General features: G+C 43.1%; 2 protein-coding genes across 10 annotated transcripts in view; both read left to right on the top strand.

Annotated features, from left to right (window-relative positions):
• hhat (hedgehog acyltransferase) overlaps window positions 1-16311 on the top strand; it is a 428216-nt gene that overhangs the window by 365229 nt on the left and 46676 nt on the right. The gene's annotated exons all lie outside the window — the stretch shown is intronic.
• The window catches only part of LOC306931299 (calcium/calmodulin-dependent protein kinase type II subunit gamma-like), a 57166-nt gene that overhangs the window by 24396 nt on the left and 16459 nt on the right, over window positions 1-16311 (top strand). For 7 of the 9 annotated variants that reach the window (XM_079512623.1, XM_079512627.1, XM_079512621.1 and 4 more), the window contains exons 4-14: window positions 457-511; window positions 989-1054; window positions 1672-1744; window positions 5480-5582; window positions 5828-5911; window positions 8105-8199; window positions 9311-9433; window positions 10198-10281; window positions 10777-10819; window positions 11796-11855; window positions 15405-15445. In XM_079512623.1, coding sequence (XP_079368749.1) covers window positions 457-511; window positions 989-1054; window positions 1672-1744; window positions 5480-5582; window positions 5828-5911; window positions 8105-8199; window positions 9311-9433; window positions 10198-10281; window positions 10777-10819; window positions 11796-11855; window positions 15405-15445 — 827 coding nt within the window. The remainder of the gene's footprint in view (window positions 1-456; window positions 512-988; window positions 1055-1671; window positions 1745-5479; window positions 5583-5827; window positions 5912-8104; window positions 8200-9310; window positions 9434-10197; window positions 10282-10776; window positions 10820-11795; window positions 11856-15404; window positions 15446-16311) is intronic. The other 2 variants (XM_079512625.1, XM_079512624.1) reach the window with 1 other exon arrangement.

Here is a 16311-nt window from a genome sequence, read left to right as displayed (position 1 = left end):
AGCGTGAATCGAACCAAGGGCCTTCTATCTGTGAGGCGACAGCGCTATTGACTGCGCAACCGTGCCCCCTAAAACACCTTGAATTGAATAGAGATATGGAGAGAGATAGACAAAGAGAGAGAGAATATCACAAGATAATTGTAATGTATTCACAGCTCACAGCTGTGTTTAATCTGCTTTCATAATGACCAGTGATCAATCACACACACACATACGCACGCACGCATGCACGCACGCACGCATGCACGCACGCACGCACGCACGCACGCACGCACGCACGCACGCACGCACGCACGCACGCACGCACGCACGCATAAAGACCAGTTCCTTTGAGGTGAGGGTTCATTCATGGGAGGCTGTGCTTGGGAGAAAGATTTTAATATTTTATTTTACAAGGTTATTACCGTATTTAGCAATGCCTAATTCAACTCGGTCTCTCTGTCTGCTTCCCGTCAGTACGACTCCATGACAGTATCTCAGAAGAAGGCTTCCATTACCTTGTGTTTGACCTGTAAGTATGCGCACACACACAGACACAGACACAGACACAGACACACACACATACACACACACACACACAGAGAGACCAGACCAGAGATACATCAATATGCGCACAAAAAACTTAAAACTTCTTCGAAGTATTTAAGTACATGTGTGTGTGCTGGAGAGTGACTGGACAGGCAGTTTATTCTAGGCCAAACAATGCATGAAGGCCTGTGCAATGACATCACAAGGGCCACCCCAAGCAAACTAAACCAGCTGAAAACTGACTGACTCATAACGAGGACCCGTTATCTCTTATTTTCTGTGTTCCTACATTCCAAACGCACACAGGGATTAAATTGAGCACATCTGACTTCTGCCAGGTTTTTCATATATTTCTCTTAAGCATCACATCAACGGTATGATCACATGTCTCAAGCTGCTGCTGAATGGAAAAATAATAACAATGTGTCTCTGCTTTTTATGTGTTTGTGTGCATGTGTAGTGTCACTGGGGGGGAGCTGTTTGAAGACATTGTTGCCAGAGAGTATTACAGCGAAGCTGATGCCAGGTACAGTACAGTATGGCCTTACCCGCTTGGCTACTAGGTTTTATCTTTGGTTACTGTATGTGTGTGTGTGTGTGTAGATTTTCATATGAAGCACACAGGTGGCTAAGGGAAAACACAGAAAAAAAGAGGACGAAAGAGAGAGAGCATGTGATAAGAAAGAGGACGAAAGAGAGAGTATATGATGGGGGTGTGAACGTCTGCACAAAAGATGATAAAAAGAAACTGAGTGGTGGAACAAAAAGAGGTTGTGATCAGGAAAGAGAAATGGAAAGAGGAAGGGTGAGAAAATATGGGGACCAGAATTCGCTTAATTTGGACACAAAGCCTGAAGCTTCACGCCTGATTTTTGTCTTAAAAAAAGAAATGTGGAACATAATTTCTCCCTCTCTCGATACTTCTTTCTTTGTCTCTATATTTTTCATTACTCCCTCACGCTACAGTTGAGCTAAACTGGATCAGGTAGATTGGTTTCAGTAACCCCTTAGGAGGTATTCATACCCCCCCACCTCAGCATCGCTTTGAATATAGTTGACATTTTGGATGGAAAATCTATTGACAGCTACCTACAGTATGATGATGGATTGACAAATGGGCTCTCTTTTCTGTCTCACCTGCAGCCAGTGCATCAATCAGATCTTGGAAAGTGTCAGCCACATCCACCAGCATGACATTGTACACAGGGACCTCAAGGTGAGTCATCGTTTCCACAGTTACCAGCAGTCTCCTGAGCAGCGTCACAGGACCACACACACACACACACACACACACACACACACACACACACGAGCCCCAAAAGTTTGGTTTGCCACTTTTTACAAAACTGTATTTACTTTTATGGCCATCTCCAAAAGTGGTACAGTATGTGATATGCCACTTTTACAAAACCATTTCAAATCAGTAAATACTATTTTTCTGGGAGTGGTATACAGTTCCAGGATATATAATCACACAATTAAGCAAATTAAATGAGTTATTAAACAGTTCTACAATATTCTTTTCCTCCTAGGATTGTACAAGTTGAGTTGTTAGATCCTACTATTGTCACTATTGCCTACAGTTAAACATTAAATTGCTTTTAATTTAAATATAATGCATTTTTCTTGCATTGTTTGCTACAGTACAAAGCTGCACTATGTGTGAGTTTTCTGTTATACCCCAGATTTTAAACGGTGTCTCCTGGTGCAAGTGCTGAAGTGTTTACCACTAAGCTAATGCTTGCTCAGGGGAGAAATGTCATTTTCACCTTCAGGTCAAACTTTGTGTAAAACCAGAAATGGTATCCTGTCAAAGGTTGTGTGTGTCTAATCTAGACAAAGGATCTACATAGAAGAGCAGGGAGACCAAATGCAACCACCCCACCTGTTACATTGTATTAACATACTCTACCATATAGATTGGACAAAATGCTATTCACTAGAACCTTGTGTAACCTTACACATAACAATAATAATATTGTTACTGTTCAATTTAAAACTAATGGCTTTTGTATCTGTATTAAACTGGTATCAGGAAATATCCAAATTATCACTGTATATCGGAAATTCGGAATCAGATCGGGAAAAAGTATATCTATGCATCTCTAACGCATGCAGGCAGGCGCACATCCGCACACGCATGCACGCACACAGTCTGTCTCACTCACACACGGTCCCCTTGACATCATGATTATGACGGAAAGAAGGAATGACGAGGTGAGCCTCCTGGGTGTTTATCATTCAGTCTCTGTACCCACCCCACCACGCGCTCTCCTCCTCTCTATCCCTCTCTCCTGTCGTCTGTACCCACCCCACCACGCGCTCTCCTCCTCTCTATCCCTCTCTCCTGTCGTCTGTACCCACCCCACCACGCGCTCTCCTCCTCTCTATCCCTCTCTCCTGTCGTCTCTGCCAGTGACGAAAGCAGACTGTGTGCTATTTATAGCGGAGCGGTGGCTGAAATGATGTCTGGTGACGCCGATTGCACCCCGACAGGGTGATCGTTCACCCAAAGCGGGCATCACAGCATTCTGAGCTCCTCCACTGCTTCCTGTCTTCTTGTAGTGTTAAGTGTGATAGATGTTTATAGTTAACATAAATGATTAATCATCCCATAGAACAGTTTGTTTTATTGCTATTGTAATATGCACGCAAAGACTGATATTTTGTTTAAGTATAAATCAATAAATAACAGTAGTGAGACCTCTAAAAAGATAGATATTCTGGGCAGGAATGTGTTGAAGATCATATCCATATGAAGTTCAATAACTCAAACATGACATGATGACTATAGCCGGTATGGTGCATGGAATCACACACTTGACTAACAGTGTAAAGAGTCCTATTGATGAGTCAATGGGCTCATGTGTTAGCCTGGCTAATAAGCCAGACTCAAATCACACTGTCGTGTGGTATTTGAGTCTGGAGATGCTGTGTATGGATCTTGTTTCCCGGGGGGCGGGTTCAAACATTTTCTCTTTGACGCAATTGGTCAGAGCTACTGTCAGTCAAAGGTCTCAAGCATTGAACGTCACTGTACCAAAGCCCGCCCATATTGCATACCGTGTCCCGATTGGCCACACCAGTTCTCTGGTGTAGGAAATGGGCGTACAATTGAGCCTCTCCAGACCGTAATCCGCCGGCAGGCAATTCTTTTTTGCCAACGGCTGATTCGGTCTGGCCTATTAGCCAGGCTACATGTGTGTAGCATTGTTAACTATGAAACAAACTACATTATGTATTATGCACTGTACATTAAAACGTGAAGTAAAGAAACGGAGAGTATATCACCTTGCCTCTCCCTCCATCCCTCTTTCTTTGTCTCTGCATTTTTTCATTTCCTTTGGTTATCCCCTGCCGACTCCTCATTACTCTCTTTACGCTACAGTTGAGCTAAACTTGATCAGTTGGATTGACTCACACACACCATAGGATGTTTTCATACCACACGCTCACATGCACGCACGTGTCGTACGCGCACACGCATGCCGCACACTCTTTGGAGGCTTGTGGCTGAAGCCATAGCGATGGGCAGGGGTTGGGGGGGGGTGCAGGCTGGTGGCAGTCTGCGTTGCCGTGGTAACTGTGGGTGAGGTCACGCCGCTGCTGCAGCGGCGGCAGCATAGGGACCGATTATACCTCCTCCCACATATATATATCTGTCTCACGTTGTCTCCCATGTCTCTCTTTCTCTTTGCATTTCTCCCTATCTATCTCCCTCCATCTCTCTCTCTTTTGTTGTACAATCTCTCCAATCTCTCTGTGTACACTTCTCTTGTGCACTTCTATTGGTTTGGTCCTTTGACTTCTTTCCCTCTGCCTCTCCATTTCTCTGTCTCTCTCCATCTGTCTCAAGTTGTCTCTCTCTCTATCTCTTCTTCCATCTTCATCTCTTTGTATCTCTATCTCGCTCTGTCTTGTTCACACTTTCTCTCCCGTCTTTCCCCTTCTTTATATTGGTTCATCTTTTGCTACCTTAAATAATCTTTTTCCTTTTTTTTTATCTCTGTAAGTCCACATGGTGTGGACTGTGTTTCAGACGGAAAGAGTGCAGTCACATAGAAAAGTCAAATGTGCCCATCCATCTGACACATGCATGCACACACACACGCACACACATGTGTGTGTGCACACTCCACTTCATTCCTGTTGAATTTTCATGGCACAGGATAGGCTTAAAGCATCTGCCCTGCCCTTTGGGACTGATTTTATTTGCTGGTCTTTGTCAAACCTCAGAATTGCGCAGACACATATGACTTACATTCTCCATTGCTTGTCATTGACGATGGGAATTACATTTTTGTGTAGGACAAAGTTTGTGAACATACACAATGCCCAGCTTTGTGTGTTTGTGTAAATCATAGCGATGGTTTGATTGGCTGAGCAGCACATATCGATGATTTGATTGGCTGAGCAAAGTACATATTGAGGATATAAAGTGAGGACAGAAAAGTAAGGATGTAAAAATGAGGATGTAAATTGCGATTGGCTGGAATGAGATGATGTATGATGACAAGAGCTTGCTTTTTGGTCCATAGACTTGGCTGCTACAGTACTGTCCATGACATCATGGAGCCCATGGACACTTTGAAATACTAAAATATGTAAAAAGTTAAAACACATATTACCCACATAAAAACCCCAGGAAAGTGTTTCTTGTCTCCCAAACATCATTCAAATAAGATCTGGTTGCAAAAGGGGTGAAGTGTCCCTTTAAAGTCCATAGACTTGACTCCACTCTATTTTAGTTGAATGTTCACCCCTAGAATAGGGACGCTAGGGTTCATGAGGTTAAAGTCATTGTACCACTAACTCTGTCTGTCTGTCTGTCTGTCTGTCTGTCTGTCTGTGTCTCTGTCTGTCTGTCTGTCTGTCTGTCTGTCTGTCTGTGTCTCTGTCTGTCTGTCTGTCTCTGTGTCTCTGTCTGTCTGTCTGTCTGTCTGTCCTGCAGCCAGAAAACCTGTTATTGGCCAGTAAGATGAAGGGGGCAGCAGTGAAACTGGCAGACTTTGGCCTGGCCATCGAAGTTCAGGCCGACCAACAGGCCTGGTTCGGTAAGAGGTTTTTATGAGCTAATTGCAGTGCATACTCTGTGTTTGAATACAGAGATATATATTGAAAATATATATATGTCTGATGATATACGTATCTGTCTGCGTTTGTGCCCCTCCTATACACAGCTTTGTGTGTGTTTGTAGCATGGAATGTGATGATTTGATTGGCTGTGTGATGATAAGAGCGCCCCTCACTTCACACAAGTGTGATTTTTCTTTTCTTGTGTTTTTTTTTTTTTTTTTAGGTTTTGCAGGCACTCCTGGCTACCTGTCTCCAGAAGTGTTGAGGAAGGACGCCTACGGCAAGCCAGTAGACATATGGGCTTGTGGTAAGTTTGGCAGCTCACCAACACGCGTGTGCATTTGTGCGAATGAACGTGTATGTTAGGGATGGGCATAATGTACATAATTTCAAAATATTGTATGATTTGAGCTAAACGAAGGTAACTACATTCATTACCATGCCCAGAAATGGGGTTAAAAACATTTTAACGGTCACAGTTGCGAACCAGAGCTCTTCTTGAAGTGAAAAGACTGAACTCTTCGTCCAGTTTAGAAGATTATTCTAATGCCCATGACGGTATTGACAACTTTTTGACATTGTTTGGGTACAGACGACCCTCTATTATACTAACCGTAGGGGGGTGTTGTTTCCGTAGGAGGCTATTTCATTCCGCAATGGTGGGTGATCCAAAAACATCCTCCATTCACTCCTGTTATAACCACGATCTTTAGCTGCGTTTTCCTCTGAATCTTTTCTCCATCCGGCGATATTTGGACCCCAATGAAAAATCTTTGATGCCCCGCGGTTAGCATATTAGCGGAATTCTGTGCCAGCGCCTCACGTTTCCATGGTGTTCCATGGTGTTGGTGTTTCGTTGGTGTTTCCATGGTGTTTCCATGGTGTTGGTGTTTCGTTGGTGTTTCCATGGTGTTTCCATGGTGTTTCCATGGTGTTTCGTTGGTGTTTCCATGGTGTTTCCATGGTGTTTCCATGGTGTTTCCATGGTGTTCCATGGTGTTTCGTTGGTGTTTCCATGGTGTTTCCATGGTGTTTCGTTGGTGTTTCCATGGTGTTTCCATGGTGTTGGTGTTTCGTTGGTGTTTCCATGGTGTTTCCATGGTGTTGGTGTTTCGTTGGTGTTTCCATGGTGTTTCCATGGTGTTTCCATGGTGTTTCGTTGGTGTTTCCATGGTGTTCCATGGTGTTTCCATGGTGTTTCGTTGGTGTTTCCATGGTGTTTCCATGGTGTTTCGTTGGTGTTTCCTTGGTGTTTCCATGGTGTTGGTGTTTCGTTGGTGTTTCCATGGTGTTTCCATGGTGTTGGTGTTTCGTTGGTGTTTCCATGGTGTTTCCATGGTGTTATTCCATGGTGTTTCGTTGGTGTTTCCATGGTGTTTCCATGGTGTTTCCATGGTGTTTCCATGGTGTTCCATGGTGTTTCCATGGTGTTTCGTTGGTGTTTCCATGGTGTTTCCATGGTGTTTCCATGGTGTTTCCATGGTGTTTCCGTTTCCATGGTGTTTCCATGGCGTTTCCATGGTGTTTCCATGGCGTTTCCATGGTGTTTCCATGGTGTTTCCATGGTGTTTCCATGGTGTTTCCATGGTGTTTCCGTTTCCATGGTGTTTCCATGGCGTTTCCATGGTGTTTCCATGGCGTTTCCATGGTGTTTCCATGGTGTTTCCATGGTGTTTCGTTGGTGTTTCGTTAAAGATTGTTGCTTTAGATCTGCATGATGTGCATGAATACTCTTTTCCTACAAGGGTTCTTTTTTAATCTTTTCCATGACTTATCTCTATGTCGTATTTGTCGCATTTAATGTGGTAGATTATCGATTATTTTGAGAATACCAGATAACAGAGAAAAAACATCATTCATTCAAAAAAAGTCATTGGTTGCTATTTTTGTTTGCCTTCCCTGTAGGATATGGATTGACTGAAACCTATGCATGCATGCAGCCTTTTTTATTATCGGCCTCATTCGTGGTCTGCCTCACGATATAGCAGCCAGCTTTATACTATTGCACCCGCTGCTTCCTCTGGTCCCGATGGCTGCAAACCATGCTTTACATTTCCCTGGGTAGGACTTTCTGAAATATGTAACTTTAATTTGATAATATAGATAATATAGGGCTCGGACTGGATTGGAAATCTTGCCCAAATCTGGAGTTTCACCTCATACATACATGACAGACAACTGACATCATAGGCTAGCCATATGAAGTCTGAGATCCAGAATGGCACCACATGATCCAACTTTTTTCCTGGAATTAAACTATTGTGTAATACCAGATCTTGCCACATGTTCCAACCTTTTTCCTGGAATTAAACTATTGTGTAATACCAGATCTTGTCCATCCCTAGGAATGTATTGTATGCATGTGTGCACATGCACGAGAGAGAGAGCATTATGCTAATGCTGATATGTAGAACATTGTGAAAATTGAGTGCTCCTTTATGCTCATGCGTGCTCCCCTTGCATATGTCTATGTATGTGCATATGTGTACGTGTGTGTCAGGTGTCATCCTATACATTCTGTTGGTGGGCTACCCCCCCTTCTGGGATGAGGACCAACACAAACTATATCAACAAATCAAGGCTGGAGCTTACGACGTGAGTATCGACAAACATGACCAGAGAATATCAGTGTACCAGCCTTGCTAGGTTGCTGTGAGTCCAGAACGCAAATCATACCTGGTCAAGATGTGTCTAATGGGAGATGTTCTGCGGCAGTCTGTCTCTGTCAGGCTCCCATAGAGCGAGCCGGATTAGTCTTTCATCACACATGATGTAAAACAAGTCTTTGAAGGGCTCACCTGGCATTTTTTTTACCTGAATCCTATTGTGAGGAGGATGAAAATCTGACATACTGAAAAACTGACCAATATGTTCTGTGCCCTGAGTTTTAAAGACTCATTTTGATTTGTAAGAATCCATGGGACAATTAAACCATCCATTTATAAATGCACCAAGTCTCTTTATGTATACGTACTTCTGTAATCAACGTAACTCGGGAACCGTTCACCCCGCCGGTTGTCCAGAACCAGCACAAAAGCCCTGCAGGCTCCGGACAGGGACCTAATCCAGATCACACCTAGATCTCCATATGGAGCTGGCCTGTTCTTTTTTAGCTTTTACCTTTATTGATGGGGTACAGTAAAACAAAAAATGGACAGGAAAGGGGAAGAGAGATGGGGGGGAAGACATGTGGCAAAGGCCGAGGGGCTCAGGACTCGAACCCGCGACACGCCGTCAGGCTGTATTACCGGCCTAGATGCCTGGACAGCTCAGCCTCGGCCCAGGCCAGGAGCTGGCCTGTTCTGACATCACAATGATGTTCTGACATCACAATTATGCGCAACCTCACCCTTTATTAGCCAATTGATCACACCTGATCACCCCCCAACGGGCACTGTTCTAGTTTTTCTTAATTCCCATAAATCTGTTATGGAGTAGTAAAAAAGAAAGTAATGGAGTATATACTTGTCTTATTTTTCCACAAATTTGCTGTGAGTACTTTCAAGGTTATTCTTCTATGCTAAATTAAATATAATTTCTGAAGGATGCCAATGACATGTTTGTGTATGTTATTAAGACTTGCATCTGTCATGGATCACGCATGTAGCATGTACTGTATGCTACTGTATCTTAACACACTAAACCCTATACAGTATACTGCTATTCCTCAACCTTGTTTCTCTGTGTGCATCTCTCTGTGTCTCAGTTCCCATCTCCAGAGTGGGATACAGTCACTCCTGAGGCCAAGAATCTCATTAACCAGATGCTGACCATCAACCCTGCCAAGAGAATCACGTCCGACCAAGCCCTGAATCACCCCTGGATCTGCGTAAGTCCACATACCCCTGAACAAACACGCCCACAGGAGTACATAGACATACATACATGGAGTCATCTTGGACTATCTGCAATCTCTACATGTGTGGCTCCTTCCACAACGTTCAGCTTACTCAGTGATCCTGTGTATCAGACACAAACAATATCAACATAGTACATTGATGTTTCACCTATCAAGCAATTTAGCATGATTACAGTATAAGTATAAAAATCACATTGGCAATGCTTACATTTATGTGGGATATCCAAATGAACACATCACATTGCATACAAAATTATCACAACAATTCCTCCTTCAGTACATGGGCAGAAATCAAAAGCCTCCTACATGCTCCAAAATCAGTAAGTTTGTGTACATCTAGTGTGGATATTGTAATACCTGCTTATTTGGATATTTTGTCAGTTATTGTGACAGCTTGTGTTATTTATGTATGGTCACTAGAGGGGGGACAAATTATTTGGATAAACTCCACAGCCCACTTCTGCTCCCATGTGCTCACTGCTGACAAAATCACACTGTCTTTAGCGACCAAGAGTAAAAATATATGTATCATTTCAAAATATTTAAATAAGACAAAACAAATAACAACTTTTCAATTAAAATTATACATTTGACAATTAAAATGGACATTCTTACTTTACAGCATTTCTTCACACACGCCTAAAACCTTAATCTATAGGTGTTTTGTCTCTTCTTCTGCATTGACCTTGCTGATATTTACACATCTGTTGCATTCTCTCCTCTCTCCCATCCAGCAACGTTCCACCGTGGCCTCCATGATACACCGCCAAGAGACCGTGGAATGCCTGCGCAAGTTCAATGCCAGGAGGAAACTTAAAGTATGTCTAGATACACACTCACTCACACACATACATGGACTTTCGGCAACAGTTGGTCTCCCAGGAACGTGTACTGTGTCCATTTCTTCTTTATATACTCTTTGGTTTCTTTCGCGTGTAAGCAATTCCAACCACAATTCAAACCAGCTGTCTTCAAAACCTCACTGCCAATTGCTGCGATTGACTGAGACACACACGCACACTCACAAGCCTCATACACAATAATAACAATTATTATTATTACATTAAGTGAACTACGAACGGGTGCTCCTCAGTTTGGGAATTCCTTACACACTTTTCTTTCTGCAACCTGTGTGCATGTGCAGTCTCTGTGATCGTATACAAATAATTGGACTATACATACCTGTAACTCTGAGAGCGTGCACATCTAACCAAGTAGACCTGTAACTGTAAGGGCCCATTTGGTTACATTTATACACTCAATTAAATCAGATTTGAAATGAGATTATTATCCGAATTTGTGTGTCTTTCCAGGGAGCTATCCTTACAACGATGCTGGTGTCCAGGAACTTTTCAGGTGAGAAGAACATGGGTAATGTTTTGTGTTACTTGAGTCAATTGCCAACTATCCTGCCCCAGCCTGTGTGACTTCTGGTCCAGAGGGGCTGGTGCTGGCGAAAACAGCCGGTGGATCCTATTGGTTCACCGATCTGAGCGCCCGCCCCACTCCTCCCCTCCCCTCCCCGGTTGAAAATGCCGGAGAACACTGAAGTCACCAAATTTGGAGCGATGCCCCTCTGCACTGTTATTAGTTAGCGAAATATAAGTTGGCTCCCACTTCCTATGCCTGATTTTCCAATGGGTTTCCCCAGGCTTTTGTTTTTGAGCCGAATGCTCAAAACAAGTTATCCTTTTTGCGTGTTTTCTGAAAATCTGTTCTGTATGAAATTGCGTGAGGCTGAGCAACATTGAATTGTCCACGTCATGGAACAGACTGGCACTTTTGCTTAGGAGGTCTGTTAACTTTTTTTGTTGTCTTTTTGGTCTGTGCTTTATGGAGCTTGGCTCACATTTCCTCTTATGAGAAGGTTAGATTGATCAATCCTCTCAAACCTGTGCATTGGTTTCATGGATTGAACCAATGCGTTTTTCTCTTACAAAAACACATAAGGGGCCGAGGGACATACTCCCCAAAGATGGGTAAGCCAAAGTCCTGAAAGGCTGTTGATCCTACAAACAAGACTGGAATATAGGGTTTATGTAGGGTTTAATTGATTTAAATGAATGACTAACATGGTTCAATGAATGAATGGTAACACTTTGAAAATAGTCTCATCGTGAACAAAATATTGAGGACTTGTTGTTGTCCGTGACCAGCATCTCAAAGCTGCAGTCTCGTGGTCGCCGGTTTTCCACGATGTTTCAGAGAAAACTTGTGTCATTGTTGTCTTTAGACATTTTGGAACGCATTCAGTTTTTACTGGGGTATCAAACTATCAACGCCAATTACCTTCTCTGACCCTTTCGAATTGAACGTCCTCTCTGTTCACTAGTGGGACGGCAGCACACCAGCCCTGCTGCCTCCACCAGCACGGCCGCAATGGCACAGGAAGGTATGTCTGCTTAGAGGGAGGCCACTGAAGCCTGGCACTGCCAGCCTCTTCCTCTGTCTGTTGGCATGTGGCCTGGGTTGTTTGTACCCCCCCCCCCATATTTACCCACTCATCTCACCACACACACACACACACACACACACACACACACACACACACACACACACACACACACACACACACACACACACACAGGTATTCTGCCAGAGCTGCTGTGTGTGCTGTGACACAGAGCTCTTGGACGTGGGCCATAGTACCAGACCCATAACTTCTTGTACTGTAGCGACTGGCCACTTTTCCGTCCAAAGCATGCACCTGTGTTTCACTGCCATCTACTGTACTTCACTTACTAAGAGCCTAGTTCCACTTCCAGGTACATTCAGCAGCCTCTGGCCATAGTACCGCCTCACTACAGAATATGCTGTTTTAGCCCTATAACATAAAAATACCAGCCATCATCTAACCACCATTCCACTCCTGGTTTTGCCTCCTTGCAATGAGTTAATTTTGATTCCACAATACATGGCCGATGCTTGGTCGATGCCTACCCTGCAATCCCCCCCCCCTCTGCACCCAGACCAGCATGCATGTGAGCGTATACTACTACTACTACAGTATGATGCCCTCTTGCATGGAAAACCGGATACTGCTCTGCTGTCCCTGTTGTTTTCTGTGTGAATGGCTGGAGCCAAAACTGAATAATGATAACCACGCGTCCTGTGATATCATGAGCTGTTCACTCAGGCCAGAGTTGATAGCTTAATGGAAACTGCATGGATTGACCGATGGGCATGTTTTTTTCCTTTTTTTTCTAATCTCTTCCTCCCTTCATTGATTGGTTAGGAGAGTGTGAGATTGTTTTCTTACTGGGTAAAGGACATTTTAGCTCGAGCTTAAATAATGCTGGTAAATTAATTACACACCAGCTGCAAGCGACACATAACCAAATTTGCAGAGATGCCAACTGGGATATGGAGTTTGTTGTCAATACTGCAGGTCATGATTAAAGGAAAATAACTTGGATGGGTTTTTTTGTGCCTGCAGTGTTGAGTTTATGATACTAAACACTTTATTGAACCCCTTAGAGGAAATGTAATTGCCATTATACATACTGCAGTACACCAGCCAAATCTGTACACTAAATGCAGTATTTAGCTCGGTGGAGCAGGGGTAAAGTTCCTGCCCACCACCGCAGATCAGTTAGTGGTTGAAATCCTCCTTGGCATCCATCTTGGCCAGGAATTCTACCAAACACAATTGGACATGTTTGTGGGAGTGAAGCCAGGCGGGGACGGTGATCTCTGCTGCTACACTATCAACTCTTTCAGGTTGGTCAGAGTGCCTGTTGAGGAAGGAACTATAATTTGGAACTGAAAAATGCAAGGTGGTCATTCTTCTCTGACATCCTTGCTAAAAACAGGAACAAACATGTACCTTGTTTACGACTGTCGGCAGGCTAACAAACCCTTCCTGTGTTTGTAGCCTCTAAACATTTATCCACCAGAGCATGTCATGAATTTGCGTCCTTCATCACTGACAAAATTCCAAACATTGGACCAGCAGTAACGCCTCCATATCGGGTACAAGTGTGTCCACTTCAAACTCAAATACCATGACAGACTTTAATCTGATCAATCTCGAAAACTTGGAAGTCATCATACAGCATCTGAAATACATCCTTGATATTCTGACAATACTTTAGCTATTGAAAAATAGCAGATCTACAAGCTCATAGCGCAGTTTACGAGCTTGTAGATCTGTTATTTTTTTTAAAGATTTGAATATATATGCTTTCAGAGCGAACGTTTTTAACTCAAATATTTGCTTGATTAAGAGCGTCTGCTAAATGCCTTCTGAAATAAAAATTATAGCAAAAGCTGCATTTCTACAACTGAACAACAACTGCTCTTGTTGACTAATGCCAATGTATAATTGTTTCCTTTGCTGATTCTGTGTAAAGCACATTGCATTGCCTTGTTCTAGATGTGCTATGCAAAAATAATTGCCTTGCCTTGCCTAGGAAAGCACTCCCAGTGAGAATCCTCACTGTCATGTGAAGGTAAAATAGTGCCCCTCAAAAATGGCCTGGACATCATGAGTCTCCGAGGAGACATGTGGTCCCTCGGACCACCTGTATGAGTTAGCAGTGACAAGAGACTAGAATACAGAGAATTGTCATAACGACTACATTAGAAGAAAAAAGGAAAAACATTTATAGTGCATGGACAACTGGTAGGACAATATAAAACGATCAGACCGTCCCAAAGCAATGCACATCATATTCATAAGTAACCCCAACCCCATAGTTAAAACTGCAATGCGCTAGTATTATGTCCTACCGGGAGTTCAAACTCGGTTATCCTGTATACTGAGACAGCGAGAAGGCGTTCCCAGTCCCCAGGTCAGTGGAGATGAATTTACAATAGAAGAGTAGGGAGATCACCTCCAACTACTGTACGTAGATGTACTAGTTATGCCTGGGATAAAGAACAGTGAAGTGCGTGCGTGCATGCCTGCACCACGTATGTGTGACCACATGTGCGTGTGTGTGTCACACACAATTTTTTCTTTAATTAGTTTTGCAGATTTTTATTTAAGTCTTTGTGTTTATTTGACAACTCAGTCAGTTGCATGCATGTGATACAGTGTCACTGTGGGCATGTAGACACAGGTTTACAAACTACTGGTACTTACTATACCATGCATTCTAAAGGTCCTTTCAAACTACTGGTACTTACTATACTGTACCATGCATTCTAAAGGTCCTTTCAAACTACTGGTACTTACTATACTGTACCATGCATTCTAAAGGTCCTTTCAAACTACTGGTACTTACTATACTGTACCATGCATTCTAAAGGTCCTTTCAAACTACTGGTACTTACTATACTGTACCATGCATTCTAAAGGTCCTTTCAAACTACTGGTACTTACTATACTGTACCATGCATTCTAAAGGTCCTTTCAAACTACTGGTACTTACTATACTGTACCATGCATTCTAAAGGTCCTTTCAAACGGGCAGTAATTCATTTTCAATGAGACCTGCGGTTTTTTCTGACTGAGAAGACGAGGGGCGACAACGCAAGCGTATATACCTGCAGTCCCGTGAAATTTCCGCGCGCGTGCTCGTTTCGTGTACAGCCGCGCGACTGAGCAGACCTGGATTCTGTTTAGCTTTTTTTTAACGCTTGCGTTGAGCAGACCTGGAGCAGATCTGTCGTTGATCCAGGCGACAACGTCTGCGTTAATCGATGCCCTGTAAGTCTGAAAGTACCTTAAAGGTTAAATGACATGAATGGGGGTTCTAAAGAGTAAAGATGTTATCCGACACATCACACAATGTCTTTAAATATATGCAACCGTTTGTGTTCGCAGCTTGTGTTCTCTGTTGTTAATTAAAAAACACCATCAGACTTCACCATCAGACAATGCCTTACTCTTTTTCACAATCTGTTCATCTTGCAGGTTGACTGATGCCCCTGATTTTTCCATTGAAAATGACCTATCACACACAGCCTTACAATCTGTTGTCTTTCTGTCTTTCAGCATGTAAAAGCTTACTCAACAAAAAGTCGGACGGTGTAAAGGTACGTTTCTGAATTATGTTTTGGACTCTTCCTTTTTTCCCCTTGTCTTACTGTCTTTCCTTCTCTTCTCTTTCTGTCGCTCTAATTAGCCATGTTTTTGGTACAGGTATGAGTATTTGGACGGTTCCAACTACAACGAGTTCCTGTATTCAGTCAATAGTTGTCTGAAGATTTTTTTAAGTTGATTTAAAAAAAATAACTAAGCACTATCTAGACTAGAGACAAAAAAGATACACCCTCTTACTCTGAAAGTATCCAGTTTATGTTGGCTAATAAGGTCTAACTCATCAATGAAAGTAAGGCAGGTGTGATCTAACCTGACTCCGCCAGATGGGGCAGCAGAGAGTACACTGGGTTCCCCCTCCTGCTCCCATCTGGGAACTCTCAGGCAGACTTGATGCTCCGGCCACAAAACGGCCTGGCCAATCAGCAGCAGCTAGAGGCGGGATCAAGCCATACACAGTGCTGCCTTGATCCCGCCTCTAGCTGCTGCTGATGGGCCAGGCCGTTTTGTGCCCGGGTTAGGTGTGATCATTCACTAGGTTAAACGTGGTACCTTTTGTTATTTTTCTTGGTAGCATGTCTCTGAACCACAGAGATCCAAGCTGCCATCATTTCTCAGTTTTAACTTTGGTTTTGCCTCAATGCATGCAGTGAAGTGCCATTACAGACAAGGACCCCCCCAACGAAATCTCAATTATGTATGTAACTGGAAAAGCTATGCGTTACCTAAATCCATATAATCCAGTCTCATTGAGTACACCACATAACCGCTAAGTCATTTTTTTTAGTACACCTTTAATGATTTCCAAAAATACTTATTTATTTATTAAAACTAAATTAATAGGGGGGGGGAACACCTGAGT

This window comes from Electrona antarctica, assembly GCF_951216825.1.
Source record: "Electrona antarctica genome assembly, chromosome: 10".
Lineage (NCBI taxonomy): Eukaryota > Metazoa > Chordata > Actinopteri > Myctophiformes > Myctophidae > Electrona > Electrona antarctica.
This window is presented reverse-complemented; position numbering and strand designations above follow the sequence as displayed.